This window comes from Hakea prostrata, chromosome 7 (genome assembly GCF_041222555.1).
Source record: "Hakea prostrata isolate BN-2017 chromosome 7, UWA_Hpros_2, whole genome shotgun sequence".
In the NCBI taxonomy this organism is placed as follows: Eukaryota; Viridiplantae; Streptophyta; class Magnoliopsida; order Proteales; family Proteaceae; genus Hakea; species Hakea prostrata.
In genome coordinates this window covers 2878412-2894685 of record NC_142606.1, presented here as the reverse complement: position 1 = coordinate 2894685, position 16274 = coordinate 2878412, and the positions used below count along the sequence as shown (strand labels likewise).

Sequence of the window (16274 nt, the reverse complement as noted above, 5' to 3'; positions counted from 1 at the left end):
CGATGGAACAATGGGAGAAAAATGAAAACAAATCTTGATTTGCAACCATATTTAGAACTGGGACTCAAAAACATATATTTTTTTTTGTGAAAATGGATCATAAGATGGGTCACTTTCACTTGAAACCTTGCCTTCTAATCTGAGCCGTTTATTAAGAATACGCCACGTGTCAAATTATTATGCCGCACTACTGTGCACAGTAGGGAGATGTGCACAGCCGAGGATTTTTTCCCCCAAAATAATATCTTTTGGAAAATAATGATTCCAATTTTCCAAACACAAGAATCTGCTCTTATTAATTGAGGTTCCATGTGATTAATGTTTATTATCTTATTGATAAAATGCCCATCATGCCACCAGTGCAGACCACATTTTCTTGATATTAATTTGCTGTTTATTTAATTTTGAAAGACAATAAAATAAATAAACAAGATAGATAACAGACGTTAGGGTCTTAACAGGTTTTTTAAATGCACAGGGACTGTTCAGTCCAAAAAATGGAGTCGGATGGAGATCTCTGTTGAAATTTTCGATCTTGACAACTAATAACCAATCGACTAAAATTTGGATCTGACGAGTGTTATTTCTATTGAATGTGTCCTGCACATGCAAATTTATTGCAAGTAACTGAAGCTGTTTCTAAGATTCCAGACAAGTAGCCGGTTAGCACGTCACAAAGAAAGCCCAATGATCGAGATTTCGGAAATTAATTAAGTAAAGCACGTTTTTAATCCAAAAACTCAGGGAAGAAGAATCTCTGAGTTGACTCTGCTACGTGCCCCAGTTGTCGCCAGTCTGGCACGGTTTTGAATTCCCTCCCATTTTTGTCCGAAACGAAATGCCAGGCGAAGCTGTTCGCCATTTCTTCAATCCTTGGCTCCTCCCTAGTCCCTGAGTTCCTCCAGAGTAGCAGGAAACTTAAAGCCAATCAATCTCTCCATTAATTAAACTCTTCGATCAATTGCAAATACTACAGCTACGTACAATTACTAGCTAATATTCATGCATGGAGATGGAGGAGCCACGACAGGTTGTATCTTCAGATTATGATGTATTTATCAGCTTCAGAGGTAAAGATACCCGTAATACCTTCGTTGGCCACCTTTACAGTGCTCTTAAGGGTCGTAGAATCCGTGCCTTCATCGACAGCAAGGATCTGCGGAAAGGAGAAGATATTGAGAATCTTCTGAATGTAATAAGTGGCTGTAAGCTCTCAATTGCTGTCATCTCCCAAAGATACGCAGAAAGCAAATGGTGTCTCAAGGAGCTCTCTCAGATGCTGCAATGTCACAAAACCAACAGTGATGATGACACCATTCTTCCCATTTTCTTCAAGGTCGACCCTTCGGACGTTAAGAATCAGACTGGATGTTTTGAGATTTCGCATCAGACACATCCCGAGGAGTCACATGACACCCTATCAGGATGGAAGAAGGCTCTTGAAATCGCAGGAAAAAAGAGTGGATGGGTTCACCAAGATGGGTAAGTAGTCTTAATTAGTTACTTTGTCGAAAGTCGAAACTACAATTACTTGTTTCACTGATGATCAGTAATTGATGAGTAATTAATTAATATACTTACTTAAAAAGTTCCTATCATTAATTACAGTAGTGATATGATTTGATGGTAATCAATCTTGCGATGCTAAGTAACCCTAGCCTAGCCCCTACACATTTGATTTATCATATTTTCATTTAGCATTTGAGTTTCAGTTTCAGTTTCAGTTCCAGTTCTGTATTGAGCTGTACGTACGTGACTTCCATTTGTAATTGATTGTAGGGATGATGAGTCGAAATTAGTCAAACATGTCGTTAAAGATGTTTTGACCGGACTAAATATGGTCTGCTTGATGGATGTCAAACACCCTGTTGGCCTAGCATCCCGTGCACAACGTGTACGGGATTTACTTTCTGATGAAAACTCTTCTGTGGACGTTCGAGACGTTCGGTTTTTGGGGATATACGGTCAGGGCGGCATCGGAAAGACTACCATTGCAGCAGATGTATACAATTCCATCTCTGAAAGTTTTAGCAAAAAGTGTTTTCTTGGAAATGTCAGAGAGGAAGCATCAAAGCCAAATGGTCTACTTTCTTTGCAAAACAATCTTATTTCTCAGTTCAATTACCGGGTGGAACGAAAAGCATGCAGCTTGAGGGAAGGATCCCAACAGATAAAGGATTTATTTCAAGGCAGCAAAACTCTTCTGGTTCTTGATGACGTGGATCACCCAGACCAATTAAATGCATTAGCTCGTGCTCCAAGTTGGTTTGGTCCTAAAAGTAGGATAATCATTACCACTAGAGACTGGAGTGTTCTATGTGGGATCTCCCCAGAAAATAAAAAGATACATGAATATGAAGAATTAAACCTGGAAGAAAGTCTTAAACTGTTCAGTTTGCATGCATTTCAAGAGGAGGTTCCGCCTGACAATTTTATGCAGATATCACTTGATATAGTACGCACAACAGGAGGGTTGCCCTTAGCCTTGGAGGTTTTGGGTTCTGATTTATCTATGACAAGAGATGAAGTAGACATGCCAATATGGGAGTCCATGCTTAAGGCGCTACAACGAATTCCTCACAAAGATGTCTTCAAAACGTTGAAGATTAGCTTTGATAGTCTGGATGAGAATGAAAAAGCCATGTTTCTTGATGTTGCTTGTTTATTCATAGGATGGAAGGAAGAGACTGTAATTTCCGCATGGGAAGCATGTGGCTTTGAGTCGAGATTCCAACTAAATGTTTTGAAGAGAAAAGCTCTCTTAAAGATCATTAGTGGGTCGGCAACTAAAACTTTGTCGATGCAAGATCAAATTCGAAATATGGGAAGAAGAATTGCCTACAATCAGGAGTTTGGTAATGATCCTCATAAGTATAGCCGGTTATGGTCTGATGAAGAAACCCTGAAGGTATTAAAAAGTGGCAAGGTAAGAGCTAATTCAACAAGTCTTATTCTTGTTTTTCTTTTATTTTCGTCGGATCGTAATCTGGGTAAGCATGTGATTCTAACACATAAATAGATTCTGAAATAAAGTGCATTGTGACCAACTACAATGATTACTTTTAGCTCAGTCAATTTTCTCTTTCCTCTTACTCGTCGGAATATTTTACTTTTCAACAGGGAAATGAAATGGTTGAAGGTATTTTCACTAATTTAGGTGATGGAACTAGTTTGCATACAAAAGATTTTGAGATGATGCCTAAACTAAGATTATTAAAAATTGATGGAGCAACCATGGAGGGGAGCTTTCAACAACTTCCTTCTGCGTTAAAGTGGCTCCGTTGGCACAGATGTCCATTGAAAAAACTTTCAGACAATTCTTTTCATGAAGACTTAGTCATGCTTGATTTAAGTTTTGGCTCTTTTACACAAGCTTGGAAAAACTGGCATGAAAATAGGGTGAGTGGTATATATATATATATATATATATATATTTTTTTTTTTCCTTTTTCTTTCTTGTTTAGTATTATTATTGGAACATTGGTAATATTTATATTTATTTGTTTGTTTTGCAGGGGTTTCAACAATTGAAAGTTCTTCGACTCAGTTATTGCATGTCTTTATCTCAATCTCCAGACTTCTCAGGATTTCCCCACTTAGAGAGGTTGTATCTGGATCATTGTGCTTGTTTGCTTACTTTACATAAATCCATTGTGGAGGCTCCAGCGGCTTGTTTACTTGAACTTGGAATGTTGCTCATCTCTCAAAGAACTCCCGAACAATATATGTAGCATGAAAACTCTTGAAAACCTAATTCTTAAAGAATGCAAGTCGTTGAATACTTTTCCTGGGTCCATTGGTGAGCTAAAAGAATCTTTGATTGAGCTTTCCTTGGATGGCACAAACATTGAAGCATTGCCTGATGGTGTTGCTTCGTTAAATAAGTTGAAGGTACTGAGTCTTTCCTACAAGCTTGCAGCACTAATGCCTTTGCCAGAGTTGGAGAATCTGACTTCATTGTGCGAATTTTTAGTTGGTCGCGTTTATGTGGACATTTCTGTGTTATACCCACTAGTTGAAAGTCTTGGAAGCATGAAAATTTTGAAAATTTTAAAGGTATTAAGCCTGGGAGTTTTTTGTGTAAAGATAGAGACATTTAGAGGCTTCGTGAACACAAGTAACAATGAATTGAGGGAACTGATCAGTAGAATGGGTAGATACAGCAGTGTGGTGACCAACGAAAGTTCATGGCGACAGAGACAAGACCAGCAGGTGATTCTTAAATTATTATATATTATGTATCTATTTTTGCCTAGCTAGCTATATATATATATATATATAATACACTTCATTTGAATCCTATTTAATTAGCAACTGATTGATGTTCATCATCATGTCCTTTTCATGTGTAACGTTTCAGGGTATGTCGTCGTCTCTCGGGAGTAGCATTAATGGAACATGGAGACAAATTTGGATGCCTTTGCAAATGATAGATGATGGTTCTTTGAAACGTTACCTGATTCCTGATGATATTGATGAGATCAGTGATTGCAAATTGGTTGCGCAAGTTTCTTTGAACTTCCACTCAACTGAAGATAAAGACACAACATTTATTAAGGATACTCGAGGAGATATCTCACTCACATTTGATTCTTATGCTCATATGAATGGAAAAAAAATTGCTTATAAGATTGGATTGGCGATTGAAGGGCTCGAATAACTTGATAGGTCCTGGTCAGGTGGAGTACCTTCACGAATTCAAAGGGTTTGATTGGTTTGGGGTCCAGCTGGAAGGTGTTGATGCTATTGAGATATTAGACATAAGTGTTAATTTTATGTTGTGGCTGGAGGTGTTAGGGATGAACCTTTTCCTCGTGAGAGAAATCAGAAATGTGCCAAACTTACGGTGATCAGAGATGTTTTGAGATTGTAAAAACATATGCTCCAACAGAGACCGATGAGGTAAGTAACCTACTTCCGAGGAAGAAAAGGAGTGGACTGAACATGAAATGCAGCAGCATCATCGTCTTCATCTTCATCTTCGTCTTCATCTTCATGGTCTTTATTTTGATGAAGAAGAGAAGTAGTGTAGCTGATTACTTGATTACTGAAACCATCAGATGCATGACATTATCGCCAAACATATTCTGCTTCTCATCATGATTCTTATATTGATTATGGCACTTTGTTTCACAAACAGATCTAGTAGCATTTTGTTCTATTTGAACTCAAAAAAAGAAAAAGAAAAAAGCATTTTGTTCTATTTGATGTTGCACCGATAATTAAAAAACAATTTATTATTATTATTTTTTTAATTTGATAATGCGTCCGTCCATAGGGAAAAATCGTATTTGTAATTTATAACTAATGAGTATCAAGATTTCCAACCTCTGGGAGTTTGGCCTTGTTTGGCTCCTTAGCTGGGCTAGAGAGTCCCAAGGCAGGTCAAACTTTGAAGCTACTCTCCGAATTTTAAAAGCTTGACTTTATCTTTGGAGACAAATTTTTTATAAATTTTTTGACAATGTTTAGTTGCAACTTGCAAGGGTAAAAAAATTGAATAGCTATTTTAAAAAGAGAAATCTTGAAACATTTGTATTATATATAGTGATCTAAAAAACGCATCTTTTATACTTCCCCAAACATCTAACTTGAATAATCCTATACAACTTTATTCAAAATAATAATAGTATAATAATAACAATTTTGTACAAATATAAAGACTCAAGACATAAAGAAATAACAGATAATTTAAAAAATATATATATATATATAATAACAAGTGTAACTCAACATTTGTGACTAAAAGGGAGAAGTTTTTGGACATCAAGATAGATTCTTCACTATAATAGGCAAACAAAGTCAAGATTGAAAAAAATATGTGGAATTGATAATTAGAATTATAGGTTTCCTAACTTTGTTGTAAACTCATCATCACTACAACCATTTCTTTGACATCTAGATCTACAATACATTATTTCTCAATTAATATAAATTCAACAGTTACTTGAAAAAAGGAAGTTATTCTCAAATTACATTCAATTTTACACAAAAAAAAAGAAGGAGAAAATGTTCAGGCTTAACCACAAAAGAATGATTCCTACAATAAATGTGAGATGCATGATTTCTCTTTTATGGATGAATTAAGGTGAAATTGAAAATAAGAACGATACATTTGATTTTGCGGAAGTTGAAGAAGAAGAAGAAGAAAATGAGAAAGGCAGGTACTTGCATGTGAAAAACAAAAGATTTGCAGAGGTTAGTGTTAACAAGTACAAAGGAAGAAGTTCGATGTTTCCATGATTTGTTGTGATTCTATAGCATCACTAGTATTTATAACATGACTTCATTTGGGTGATTCCAATTAGCAAGTAGCAACCACTTATTGAAGTGTCTTCCGTCAAATCATTTATAAATGACAATTACTTAATTCCGTAAAAATTTTATTTTTAGAGAAAAGGAGACTTTATATTAATATAAATAGATAGAATATAAACAATAATACATGATTAGGTTCTAAAGAATCGACGACCTTGTCGCTCTTCTACAACATATTGAGAGAGCTGAGTAGGCAAAGAGAGAGGATCCAACAAAATTTCTTGGTCCGACGTTGTCAATCCGGCTAAAAAATCCACACACCTATTAGTCTCCCTAACATCATACACCAAAATATACTCCTAAAACAAAGATCTCAAGTGAATAATATCCTCAACAATGTGTAGTATCCCCCAATTTGGGCGGTAAGTACCTAGTAAAGTTATAATTGCTATTTCGGAGTCTGAATGCATCAAAACCTTATTGCAGCCGTATTGCTGCGCAAATTGTAAGCCACATCGAATTACAAGCATCTCAGCATGAAAAACACCCACATTAGCACAACCACTAGAACAAGCAAAAATAACATCACCTCTGCAATTTCCAGCCATAGCACCATACCCTCCAATATGTCCCCGGAGAGAACCGTCATAGTTGATCAGGATTCAACCCCATAGCGGTGGTAACCAATAATGAACAGAATGAAATAGAGCCAAACCTAATTCCATAAAATTGTATAGATTTTAAGTCATCTTTGAGCTAGGTGGTATTTTTTCCTTTTTCCTTTTTTAGCTGCAACTAGAATTACTTGGAATCTGATTCTAAAGAATTGCGGAACGAAACGGAGCCTAAATCATAATCAAGTAGTTTAATTTTAGACCCCCCCCTCTCGACTGAGTCGCTCAGCTTTTCTCCCCCCCCCGCCGCCCCCCCGCCGGAGTCCTGACTCAAGACTCTCTCCATTTCTTCTTCCTCTTCCTCGCTAGGGTCATCAGCTTCTTCACTCTCTCTCGATCAAGCTCAGGTTACTTCACTTGTAACCAAAGGACATAGAGGGTAAAAAGAATTCCCTTCACCTTCCCTTCCCCTCCCTTCCTGCAATCGGGTTGAGGATCCTAACTGGTGACACATTGTCTAAATTAGGGGTGTATTAGCCATTTGTTCCTTCTTATGTGCGTAATTTAATCCGAACCTGGTAAGTACGTACTTATGCTTTACCAGTTTTAGATAGTTTTTCCCCAATCTTAAGTCTTGCTTTTTGGATTTCCTTTTGTCTTCTCCTCTGATGTAGGTGGGAGCTGTAGAAACGAGTGGCACTGAATTTGATATTAGGCGTTGAAGTTTCTAGGAGACTAGGACCCACATGGTTATTCGTTGAAGCTGCTGAATTTATGGAGGCAATGGAGATTGAGAAACCTCGATCCCATGCCACTGCTGGATGAACTTTCAGAAATGAATAGAACGAGTTTTGACCTAAAAGCCATAATAGACAAAAAGTCTATTCTAAATTTTAGAATTCTCTATTTAAAAAAAAAATTCGGCTTTTTCTGTTTTTCTTTTTTTTTTTAAATAAAAAGGAAAATTTTGAAGTAGACATCAAGGACATCAACATAATAAAAAATGTCAAACACATTGAGAATAAGAATTGACTTAAAAAAATAAAAAAACCTAAGCCTCTTTATTTATTTATTTATATTTGCTCATTTTTGCCGCTTTATGAGGTGCATTAGAAGTGGATCTGGTGATTTATGAATATTTAAACTTCCTTCTTTATCTAATCTTTCCAATTTCCAATATTACATGTGATAAGAGCTTCACCCAAAAAAAAAATGTGATAAGAGCAGGGGAGGCTTAACAATTAAACAAGCTTCTCTTTTCTTTTTCTTTTTTATTTTTTATTTTTTATTTTTTAACAAAGGGGCTTTATTAAGATAGAGGATAGAGATACTAATATGCCTCATCAAGAGTCGAACCCACAACCTCTTCATTAAGAGGTGTTGGTTTCATGGTGGAAGATCTCGCGAGCTCGGCGAGATATCTCGCTATTTTGAGATAGTGAGACGAGACGAGAGGCGAGACTGCTCGCCTCTTTCTCGCTACAACCATAAAAACTTGCCAGAAACTTTATTTTTTGCCGGAATTTGTTGGGGATTCAACTTCTAAACATCTTTGAGACATCTACAACATCAAATTATCATCATTCAAGCTTATTTCAACTAGATTTTCCCTCAAATTTGAATTTTTTTTTCTTTCAAATAGAAATGTTCTACAATGGATGTGTAAGTCTAATGTAAATATATGTTGATCCACAAGCTTTGATCTACACTTTCATGGAAACCAATTTAATGTGACATTTAAACCGATATGTGATGAGTTGACTTGGGAGTCATATGTGGCCACCGTTCAGAATCAGTTGATGCAAAATGCTGAGTGATACTCTTGTTGTTTTGTAGTCTTGTAATCTTATTATTCACATACTCTTGTGATTGTGAACTTATGAATTATGATTTATGACTTACTAGAAGTCTAAAACTTCTTATAGTTGTAAAATTTTGAAGACATTTAAGTTCTTTGATAGTTTGATGTGTAATACATTTGATACTTTATAGTTGATAACATGAATTACTTGATATCTTTACATTACATGTTGTCTAACCTTGCATTTCACAACACTTTGATTTTACACATAGGGTCGACTTAGAAGATATACTTAGGGTTATTTCCCCCCCACAAATATAAGGCCACCATTGTGTTCAAAAGGCCTTAAATAGGCTAAATACTAAATTTCAGCCCAACCGGGGCCCTAAACCCCACCAAGATTACGCCAAATTTTTTGTAGATCTCGACCGAGATCTCGCCATTTCGGTTGAAATCTCGCTTTTTCCGTTGTTAACTAATACTATATTGGATGATAAGATTGGAAAAAGGTAAATTTTAGGAAAAATAAAGCACAAATTAGTAGAAACACCCTGCCCCCAAAAAAATCATGTTAATATTGATTTGGTAGGTCTCTTTTTGAGTGCAAGAAGCGGGAGTAAAACACATAAGGAAAAAGTTTTCTTTTTGGGTTAAGAGAAAAGAAAATAATTTGATGATGGGTATCGAAACCACTAAAGTTAATCATTCTCTCAACGAATATGTAGTAGTAGTGAGTAGGTCGAATCCACAAAGTTTGGTACAAATTTATTCCTTCATAAAAATTGGGGGTTTTGAATCGAGAAATTAAATAATAAATAAAATAAATAACGGATGCAATAGTTAACAAGAAAATCATAATATATATTAAAAACTTTCAATCAAGATACTCAATGACAAAAACTTTCATTTCGGGTAGATTGGTTATGATCATTGAGGATCAATAATATAACAACCAATTTTTCCCTACTTTCTCAATAATCTTTAGATTCGTCATTTTGAGTTATTTTCCTAATCACTTTGGATATGTCATTTGAGTTATGCCTATTAATAGCATCAAATATTAAATACCCAATCCCTTATCAATATACCCGAAAAAATCTTGTGTATTTAAACTAAAACATACATCCTCATAGCAAACTCTCTAAGGGCTTGTTTGATTACTTGAGTTTGGAGATTTCAAAGATCTAGAGATTTCAAATTTATGGAGTCATGGTTCATAAAATTAACTGTTTGGTTAGCTTGAATATTTGGAATGAAATCTGTAAATTTATCCTGAAATAATATCTATGGAGTCATGGTTCAAAAGTTTAGTGCTTTTATAGGACGGGTGAAATCTCTGGATTTAACCTCATACCCATAAATCTATAGATTCATGTTTTTAGTGTAAAAAGGTGAATCCCTAGAATTCATGAATCCATGGATTCACATAACCAAACGGGTATAAATCTCCTATTTGTGAATCCAGATATTTGAAATCTCTGGATACATGTAACCAAATAGACCCTAAGGCATTGATTATCCATTCAAGGAAACTATTTGTTAATTATATTAAGATAATCAATAAATAACTATTTGAATTAATTAACTATTGAACTAATTATCAAACAACAGGCCTCTTGTCTAAGTATTAATCCAATAATATAATGAACATGAAAAATATATAAATACCCGAGAATTAAAAAAAAAAAAATAATTACCGGCAATCTCACAACTGTTAAAAATCAAACTTATATTAATCTTGATCAAAATATGAAATTAACTAGACATGGGAAAGAAGAATAAAGAAATGAAAGAAAACATCGTGGCCTCTTCCTTAGAACTATAGCCTCCTCTTTTTATAGTGTGTGATGCCTAATAACTGGAATTGCCTTCTTTCTTGTAGAGGTTTACTACCAATTCTGCATCCTTTCAAATTTTGCCATTTCTATTGTTATATTTAGCAATGCAATTATTTCCAATTCAATTGTTTTATTTTTTTTCCTCCTTGTCCATTCAATGGTTTCCATTATTCCTCTTTGCCTATTTGATTGTTTTTACTCTCCTTATTGTCAATGCAATGATTTATAATTTAGTTACTTTCCAATTCAGCTTCTTTCTTAGATGTTGATCGCAAGAAGAAACAAAATATTTGTTCGTTGAATTAAGACATTCAATAAAAAAATCCTCCAGATTTGAACAAAATCAAATCTCCAACTTTGGACATAATTAAATACTTTATCTTAATTTTGATTTGATTTAAAATTATGGTACTATAGTTTTAAACCATTCTTTTTTTGAATTTGATATCCAAACGCTTTAATCTATCCATATAATAAAAATTTAAATAAACAATTAATTAATTTCATTAAAATACTAAGAATTTGATATAATATTAATACAATAAACAATCAATTAGCCTTATCTTGGTCTTCTTTTCTTTCTACTATTTGTTATCTTGCCATTCCCCTCCGTCTGTTACCACCATCGTTCCTTTCATACGTCTCGCATTGACTTCTTCTTTGATTTTGTAAATTTAAAAATTCTTCTAAGTTTCTAAGTGGGTAATTATAATATTCAAAACACCTTAAATATAATACCTAATCAAATAAATCCAAACCGACCAAGCAATTTTCTATTTGGCGGGCAAACGATCGGTCTGAAGTGTTGACCAGATGAAATTGTTTGAGTGCTACACAATTAATGTGCTGCACCTGTGTATCGAATGGTCGAAATCTCGACTGAAATTTTGATTTCAACCATCAAGTTTTGAAAAATATTTTTTCAGAACTCTTCACAGCACAGTATTATGCAATAATTGCATAATTATTGTGCAACACTATTATTGAGAAGCCCAACTTGTTCACCAGATTCCCTTATTTTTAAGATTCCAGACAAGCAGCACTGGCACACTAGCACACTAGCACGTAATGACAGAGAAAGCTCAACGACTTTTCTCAAATTAATTTACTCAAGCACATCTTGACAGAAAAATTCAGGGAAGAAGAATCTCTCAGTTGGATTTGCCAGTCTGGGTTATAAATCCTCACATTTTTATCCAAAACGTCTGCCCTGTTCGCGGTTTCTCCAATCCTTGGCTCCTCCCTTCCCTCCACAATAGCAGGAAACTTAAAGCAAATCTCGCCATTAATTCTACTTAAACACAAGAAGATGCCACAGGTTGGATCCTCAGATCATGATGTGTTTATCAACTTTAGAGGTGAAGATATACGTAAGACCTTCGTTGGCCACCTTTACAGTGCTCTTAAGGGTCGTAGAATCCGTGCCTTCATCGACAGCAAGGATCTGTGGAAAGGAGAAGATATTGAGAAACTTCTCGATGTAATAAGTGGTTGTAAGCTCTCAATTGCTGTCTTTTCCCAAAGATACGCAGAAAGCGAATGGTGTCTTAGGGAGCTCTCTCAGATGCTGGAATGTCACAAAACGAAGGGCCACACCATTCTTCCCATTTTCTTCAAAGTTAAGCCTTCGGATGTTAAGAATCAGACTGGATGTTTTGAGATTTCGCCTCTGACACATGCCGAGGAGTTACCTGAAACCCTATTAAGATGGAAGGATGCTCTGCGAGCCGCAGGAGATAAGAATGGATGGGTTCACCAAGATGAGTAAGTACTCTTAATTAATTACTTCGTTGAAACTCCTTAATTACTTGTTTCACTGATGATCAGTAATTGAGTAATTAATATACTTTTTAAAGTTCCTATCATTAATTACAGTAGTGATATGATTTGCTGGTAATCTTGCTATATATGCTAAGTAACCCTAAACATTTGATTTATATTTTCATTTAGCATTTGTGTTTGAGTTCCAGTTCTGTACGTCTTGATCAGCTGTACGTGACTTCCATTTGTAATTGATTATAGGGATGATGAGTCGGAATTAGTCGCCAAAGTTGTTGAAGATGTTTCGACCCGACTAGATCAGGTCTACTTGATGGATGCCAAATACCCTGTTGGCCTAGAATCCCGTGCACAGCGTATACTGGATTTGCTTTCTGCTCATGAAAACTCAAACTCTTCTGAGGAAGTTCGGTTTTTAGGGATATGCGGTCAGGGAGGCATCGGTAAGACTACCATTGCTGCAACTGTATACAATTGCATCTCTGAAAGTTTTGACGAAAAGTGTTTTCTTGGAAATGTTAGAGGGGAAGCATCAAACCCAAATGGTCTACTTTCTTTGCAAAACAACATTATTTGTAAGATCACTGGGGTGGAACAAAAAGCATGCAGCGTGGAGGAAGGATCCCAAGAGATAAAGAAATTATTTCAAAGCAAGAAAACTCTTCTTGTTCTTGATGACGTGGATAATCAAAAACAATTAAATGCATTGGCTCGTGATCTCAATTGGTTTGGTCATAAAAGTAGGATAATCATCACTACTAGAGACAGCCGTGTACTAAGTGTGATTCCTGATGAAAATATAAATATATATGAACATGAAGAATTGAATCAGGAAGAAAGTCTTAAACTGTTCAGTTTGCATGCATTTTCAAAGGATACACCTCCTGACAATTTTATGCAACTGTCCGTTGATATAGTACGTACAACAGGAGGGTTGCCCTTAGCCTTGGAGGTTTTGGGTTCTGATGTTAGGAATAGAGATCAGCAATTCTGGGAATCCAGGCTTCAGGGACTACAACGAAGTCCTGTTGATGTTGTCTTCGAAAGTTTGAAGAAAAGCTTTGATAGTCTGCAAAATGCTGAAAAACTCGTCTTTCTTGATGTTGCATGTTTATTCATAGGATGGCAGGAAGAAACTGTAATTTCCGTTTGGGAAGCTTGTGGCTTTGACCCAAGATGGCAACTGCAAGTTCTGAAGGAAAAGTCTCTCTTAAAGATCGATAGGTCTGCAACTAAAGTGTTGCGGATGCACGATCAGATTAGAGATATGGGACGAAGGATCGCCTGCAATCAAGAGCTTGATAATCCTCATAAGCATAGCCGGTTATGGTCTTATGAAAATATCATGAAAGTTTTAAAAAGTGGTGAGGTAAGAGCTAATTCAACAGGTTTTATTACTGTTTCCTTTTATGATAAGCATGGGATCCAAACATATGACTATCTATTCTGAAATAAAAGTGCATGACTGGTACTCTATATATTCTTTTAGTCTAATCAATTTTTCCTTCCTGCTCACTCGGAATGTTTTACTTTTCAACAGGGAAATGAAATGGTTGAAGGTCTCCGCTTGGATTTGGAGGAAAATAAAAGAATTAATTTACATACTAAAAAATTCGAGATGATGCCTAAACTAAGATTGCTAAACATTGATGGAGTAACCCTAGAGGGGAGCTTTCATCGTCTTCCTTCTAATTTAAGATGGCTCCAATGGCACAGATGTCCATTGAAACAACTTTCAGCCAATTCTTTTCATGACGACTTAGTCATGCTTGATTTAAGTTATGGCTCGGTTAGACAAGCTTGGAAAAACTGGCATGAAAATAAAGTGAGTGGTATTTTTATTTTATTTTATTTTATTTCCCCTCCTCGTGTTTGGTATTATTATTGGAACATTAGTAATATTTATGTTCATTTGTTTGTTTCACAGTGGTTTCAACAATTGAAAGTTCTTCGACTCAGTTATTGCAGGCATTTGTCTCAATCTCCTGACCTGTCAGGATTTCCCCACTTAGAGAGCTTATACCTGGATCATTGTGATTGTTTGGTTACTTTACATAAATCCATTGGGAAGCTCCAGCAGCTTGTTTACTTGAACTTGGAACATTGTTCATCTCTCAAAGAACTCCCAAACAGTATATGTAGCATGAAAAGTCTTGGAAAGCTTACTCTTAATCAATGCAAGTCACTGAAAACTTTGCCTGGGTCCATTGGTGAGCTAAAAGAGTGTTTGGTTGAGCTTTCCTTGGACGGCACAAATATTGAATCATTGCCTGATGGTGTTGCATTGTTAAAGAAGTTGAAGGTACTGCGTCTTTCCTACAACCGTGCACTAATGAATTTGCCCAGGTTGGAGAATCTGACTTCATTGTGCGAATTTTCAGTTGGTCGCGCTTATGAAAACTTTCTGGACATTTCAGTGTTATACACACTAGTTGAAAGTCTAGGAAACACGAAAAATATGAAAAAATTAGAGGTATTGAGCCTGGGAGCTTTCTGTGTAAGGACGGAGAATTTTAGAGGCACCGTGAATACGATTAACAGTGAATTGTGGAAAGCGATCAGTGAAATGATTAGAGGTAGCACTGTGCTGACCAATCAACGTTCATGGCAGAGACAAGGCGAGGAGGTGATTCTTAATTTATTATTATTATGTATCTATATATCTTTGCCTAGATAGCTAGCTAGCTATATACTTAATTTGAATCCTACTAGCAACTGATTGATGTTCATCATGTCCTACTCTTACAGGGTACATCTCTGGGGAGTAGCATTGAGAATTGGACACAAATCTGGATACCTTTGCAAATGACAGTTGAAGGTTCTTTGAGGCGTTACCTGATTCCTGATGATATTGCTGAGATCGGTGCTTGTAAGTTGGTTGTGCATGTTTCTTTGAACACCCGCTTACGTGAAGACTTGGAATTTGTTCAGATTAGTGGAAAGGATATCTCACTCACATTTGATTCTTATGTTCCTAGTTCCAAAGGAAATAAGATCGCTTGTAAGAGTGGACTGGTAATTGAGGGCTCGAATAAATTGATAGGTAGTGGTCAGGTGGAGTACATTCATGAATTCAGAGGGTTTGATTGGTTTGGGGTTCAGCTGGAAGGCATTGATTCTATTGAGATATCAGCTGTAAGTGCTAATTTCATGTTGTACCTGGAAGTGTTACAAGTGAACCTCTTCTTGATAAAAGATGGCCCGATGATTGACAGTCATCAATTGAGAATCGAATGCCAATCTTATGGTGATCAGAGATGTTTTGGGATTGTAAGAGATGCTCCAATGGAGGATGAGGATCAATATCAGAACCTACAGCAGAGTAACTTACTTCGGAGGAAGAAGAGCAGAGGGCTGATGAAATGGATGAGATGCATGCTTCAGGGCGATGATGATGATGATGAGAGATGACGATGATGATGTTGATGAGGAGAAGGTGTTGTAGCTGATTACTTTTTTACTGTTGCTCATCGAGGTAATACTGAGACTACTGAAATCATTGGATGCATGACATAATCGCCAGATAAATTCTGCTTCTCATCATTATTCTTTTTTGATTATAGCATTTTGTTCCACAAACAGTTTGGGGAGATGATCCCAACTCAAGTAAAACACATAAAGAAAAAGTTTTCTTTTTTCTTGACTCAACAAGAAAACTTTTTCTTTATATCCGGTGATCAAAGATTAAGATTTCCAACCCCTTGGAGCTTGGCCTAGTTTTTTTTTCTGGCCTAGTTTGGCTCCTTAGCTAAAAAGGCTAGAGAGTCCCAAGGCAGTTCAGGCTTAGAAGCTACTTCAAACTTAGCATTAGCTTTCAAGACAAAATTTTGATATAAAGTAAAATTTATTTTTTCATGAAAAAATTTTTGATATGTTTGGTTGCAAGGGTAAAAAAATTAAATAGCTACTTTTGTAAATAAAAACCTTGAAACATATTTTATACATTTCTTTTTGTACACTAAACGGGGTTAATTATCCAAGAAA

At 35.8% G+C, this 16274-nt stretch overlaps 2 protein-coding genes across 3 annotated transcripts; both read left to right on the top strand.

Annotated features, from left to right (window-relative positions):
* Positions 1–862: 862 nt before the first annotated feature.
* Positions 863–15963, top strand: LOC149008971 (disease resistance protein RUN1-like). Of its 2 annotated transcripts, XM_089160529.1 has the most exons (5): positions 11650–12275; positions 12534–13659; positions 13831–14115; positions 14218–14916; positions 15039–15963. In XM_089160529.1, exons 1-5 carry the CDS (start codon positions 11821–11823, stop codon positions 15699–15701), a joined length of 3228 nt encoding a protein of 1075 aa, XP_089016655.1. In that variant the 5' UTR covers positions 11650–11820; the 3' UTR covers positions 15702–15963. The 2 variants fall into 2 exon arrangements, with proteins under 2 accessions (XP_089016656.1, XP_089016655.1); XM_089160530.1 differs by lacking the exons at positions 11650–12275; positions 12534–13659 and adding an exon at positions 863–2926.
* LOC149008972 (disease resistance protein RUN1-like) lies at positions 1007–1773 on the top strand. The gene is made up of 2 exons (XM_089160908.1): positions 1007–1482; positions 1713–1773. The coding sequence occupies exons 1-2, from the start codon at positions 1007–1009 to the stop codon at positions 1771–1773; spliced, it is 537 nt and encodes a 178-aa protein (XP_089017034.1).
* Positions 15964–16274: the final 311 nt, after the last annotated feature.

Excerpts from the sequence above, each read along its gene's own strand:
- LOC149008972 (XM_089160908.1), top strand. The coding sequence starts at position 1,007 with ATGGAGATGGAGGAGCCACGACAGGTTGTATCTTCAGATTATGATGTA. Across the intron at positions 1,483-1,712 it reads GGATGGGTTCACCAAGATGG|TTTCAGTTTCAGTTCCAGTT; the intron begins GTAAGTAGTCTT and ends TTTGAGTTTCAG.
- LOC149008971 (XM_089160529.1), top strand. The coding sequence starts at position 11,821 with ATGCCACAGGTTGGATCCTCAGATCATGATGTGTTTATCAACTTTAGA. Across the intron at positions 13,660-13,830 it reads AAGTTTTAAAAAGTGGTGAG|GGAAATGAAATGGTTGAAGG; the intron begins GTAAGAGCTAAT and ends ACTTTTCAACAG. Across the intron at positions 14,917-15,038 it reads GGCAGAGACAAGGCGAGGAG|GGTACATCTCTGGGGAGTAG; the intron begins GTGATTCTTAAT and ends CTACTCTTACAG.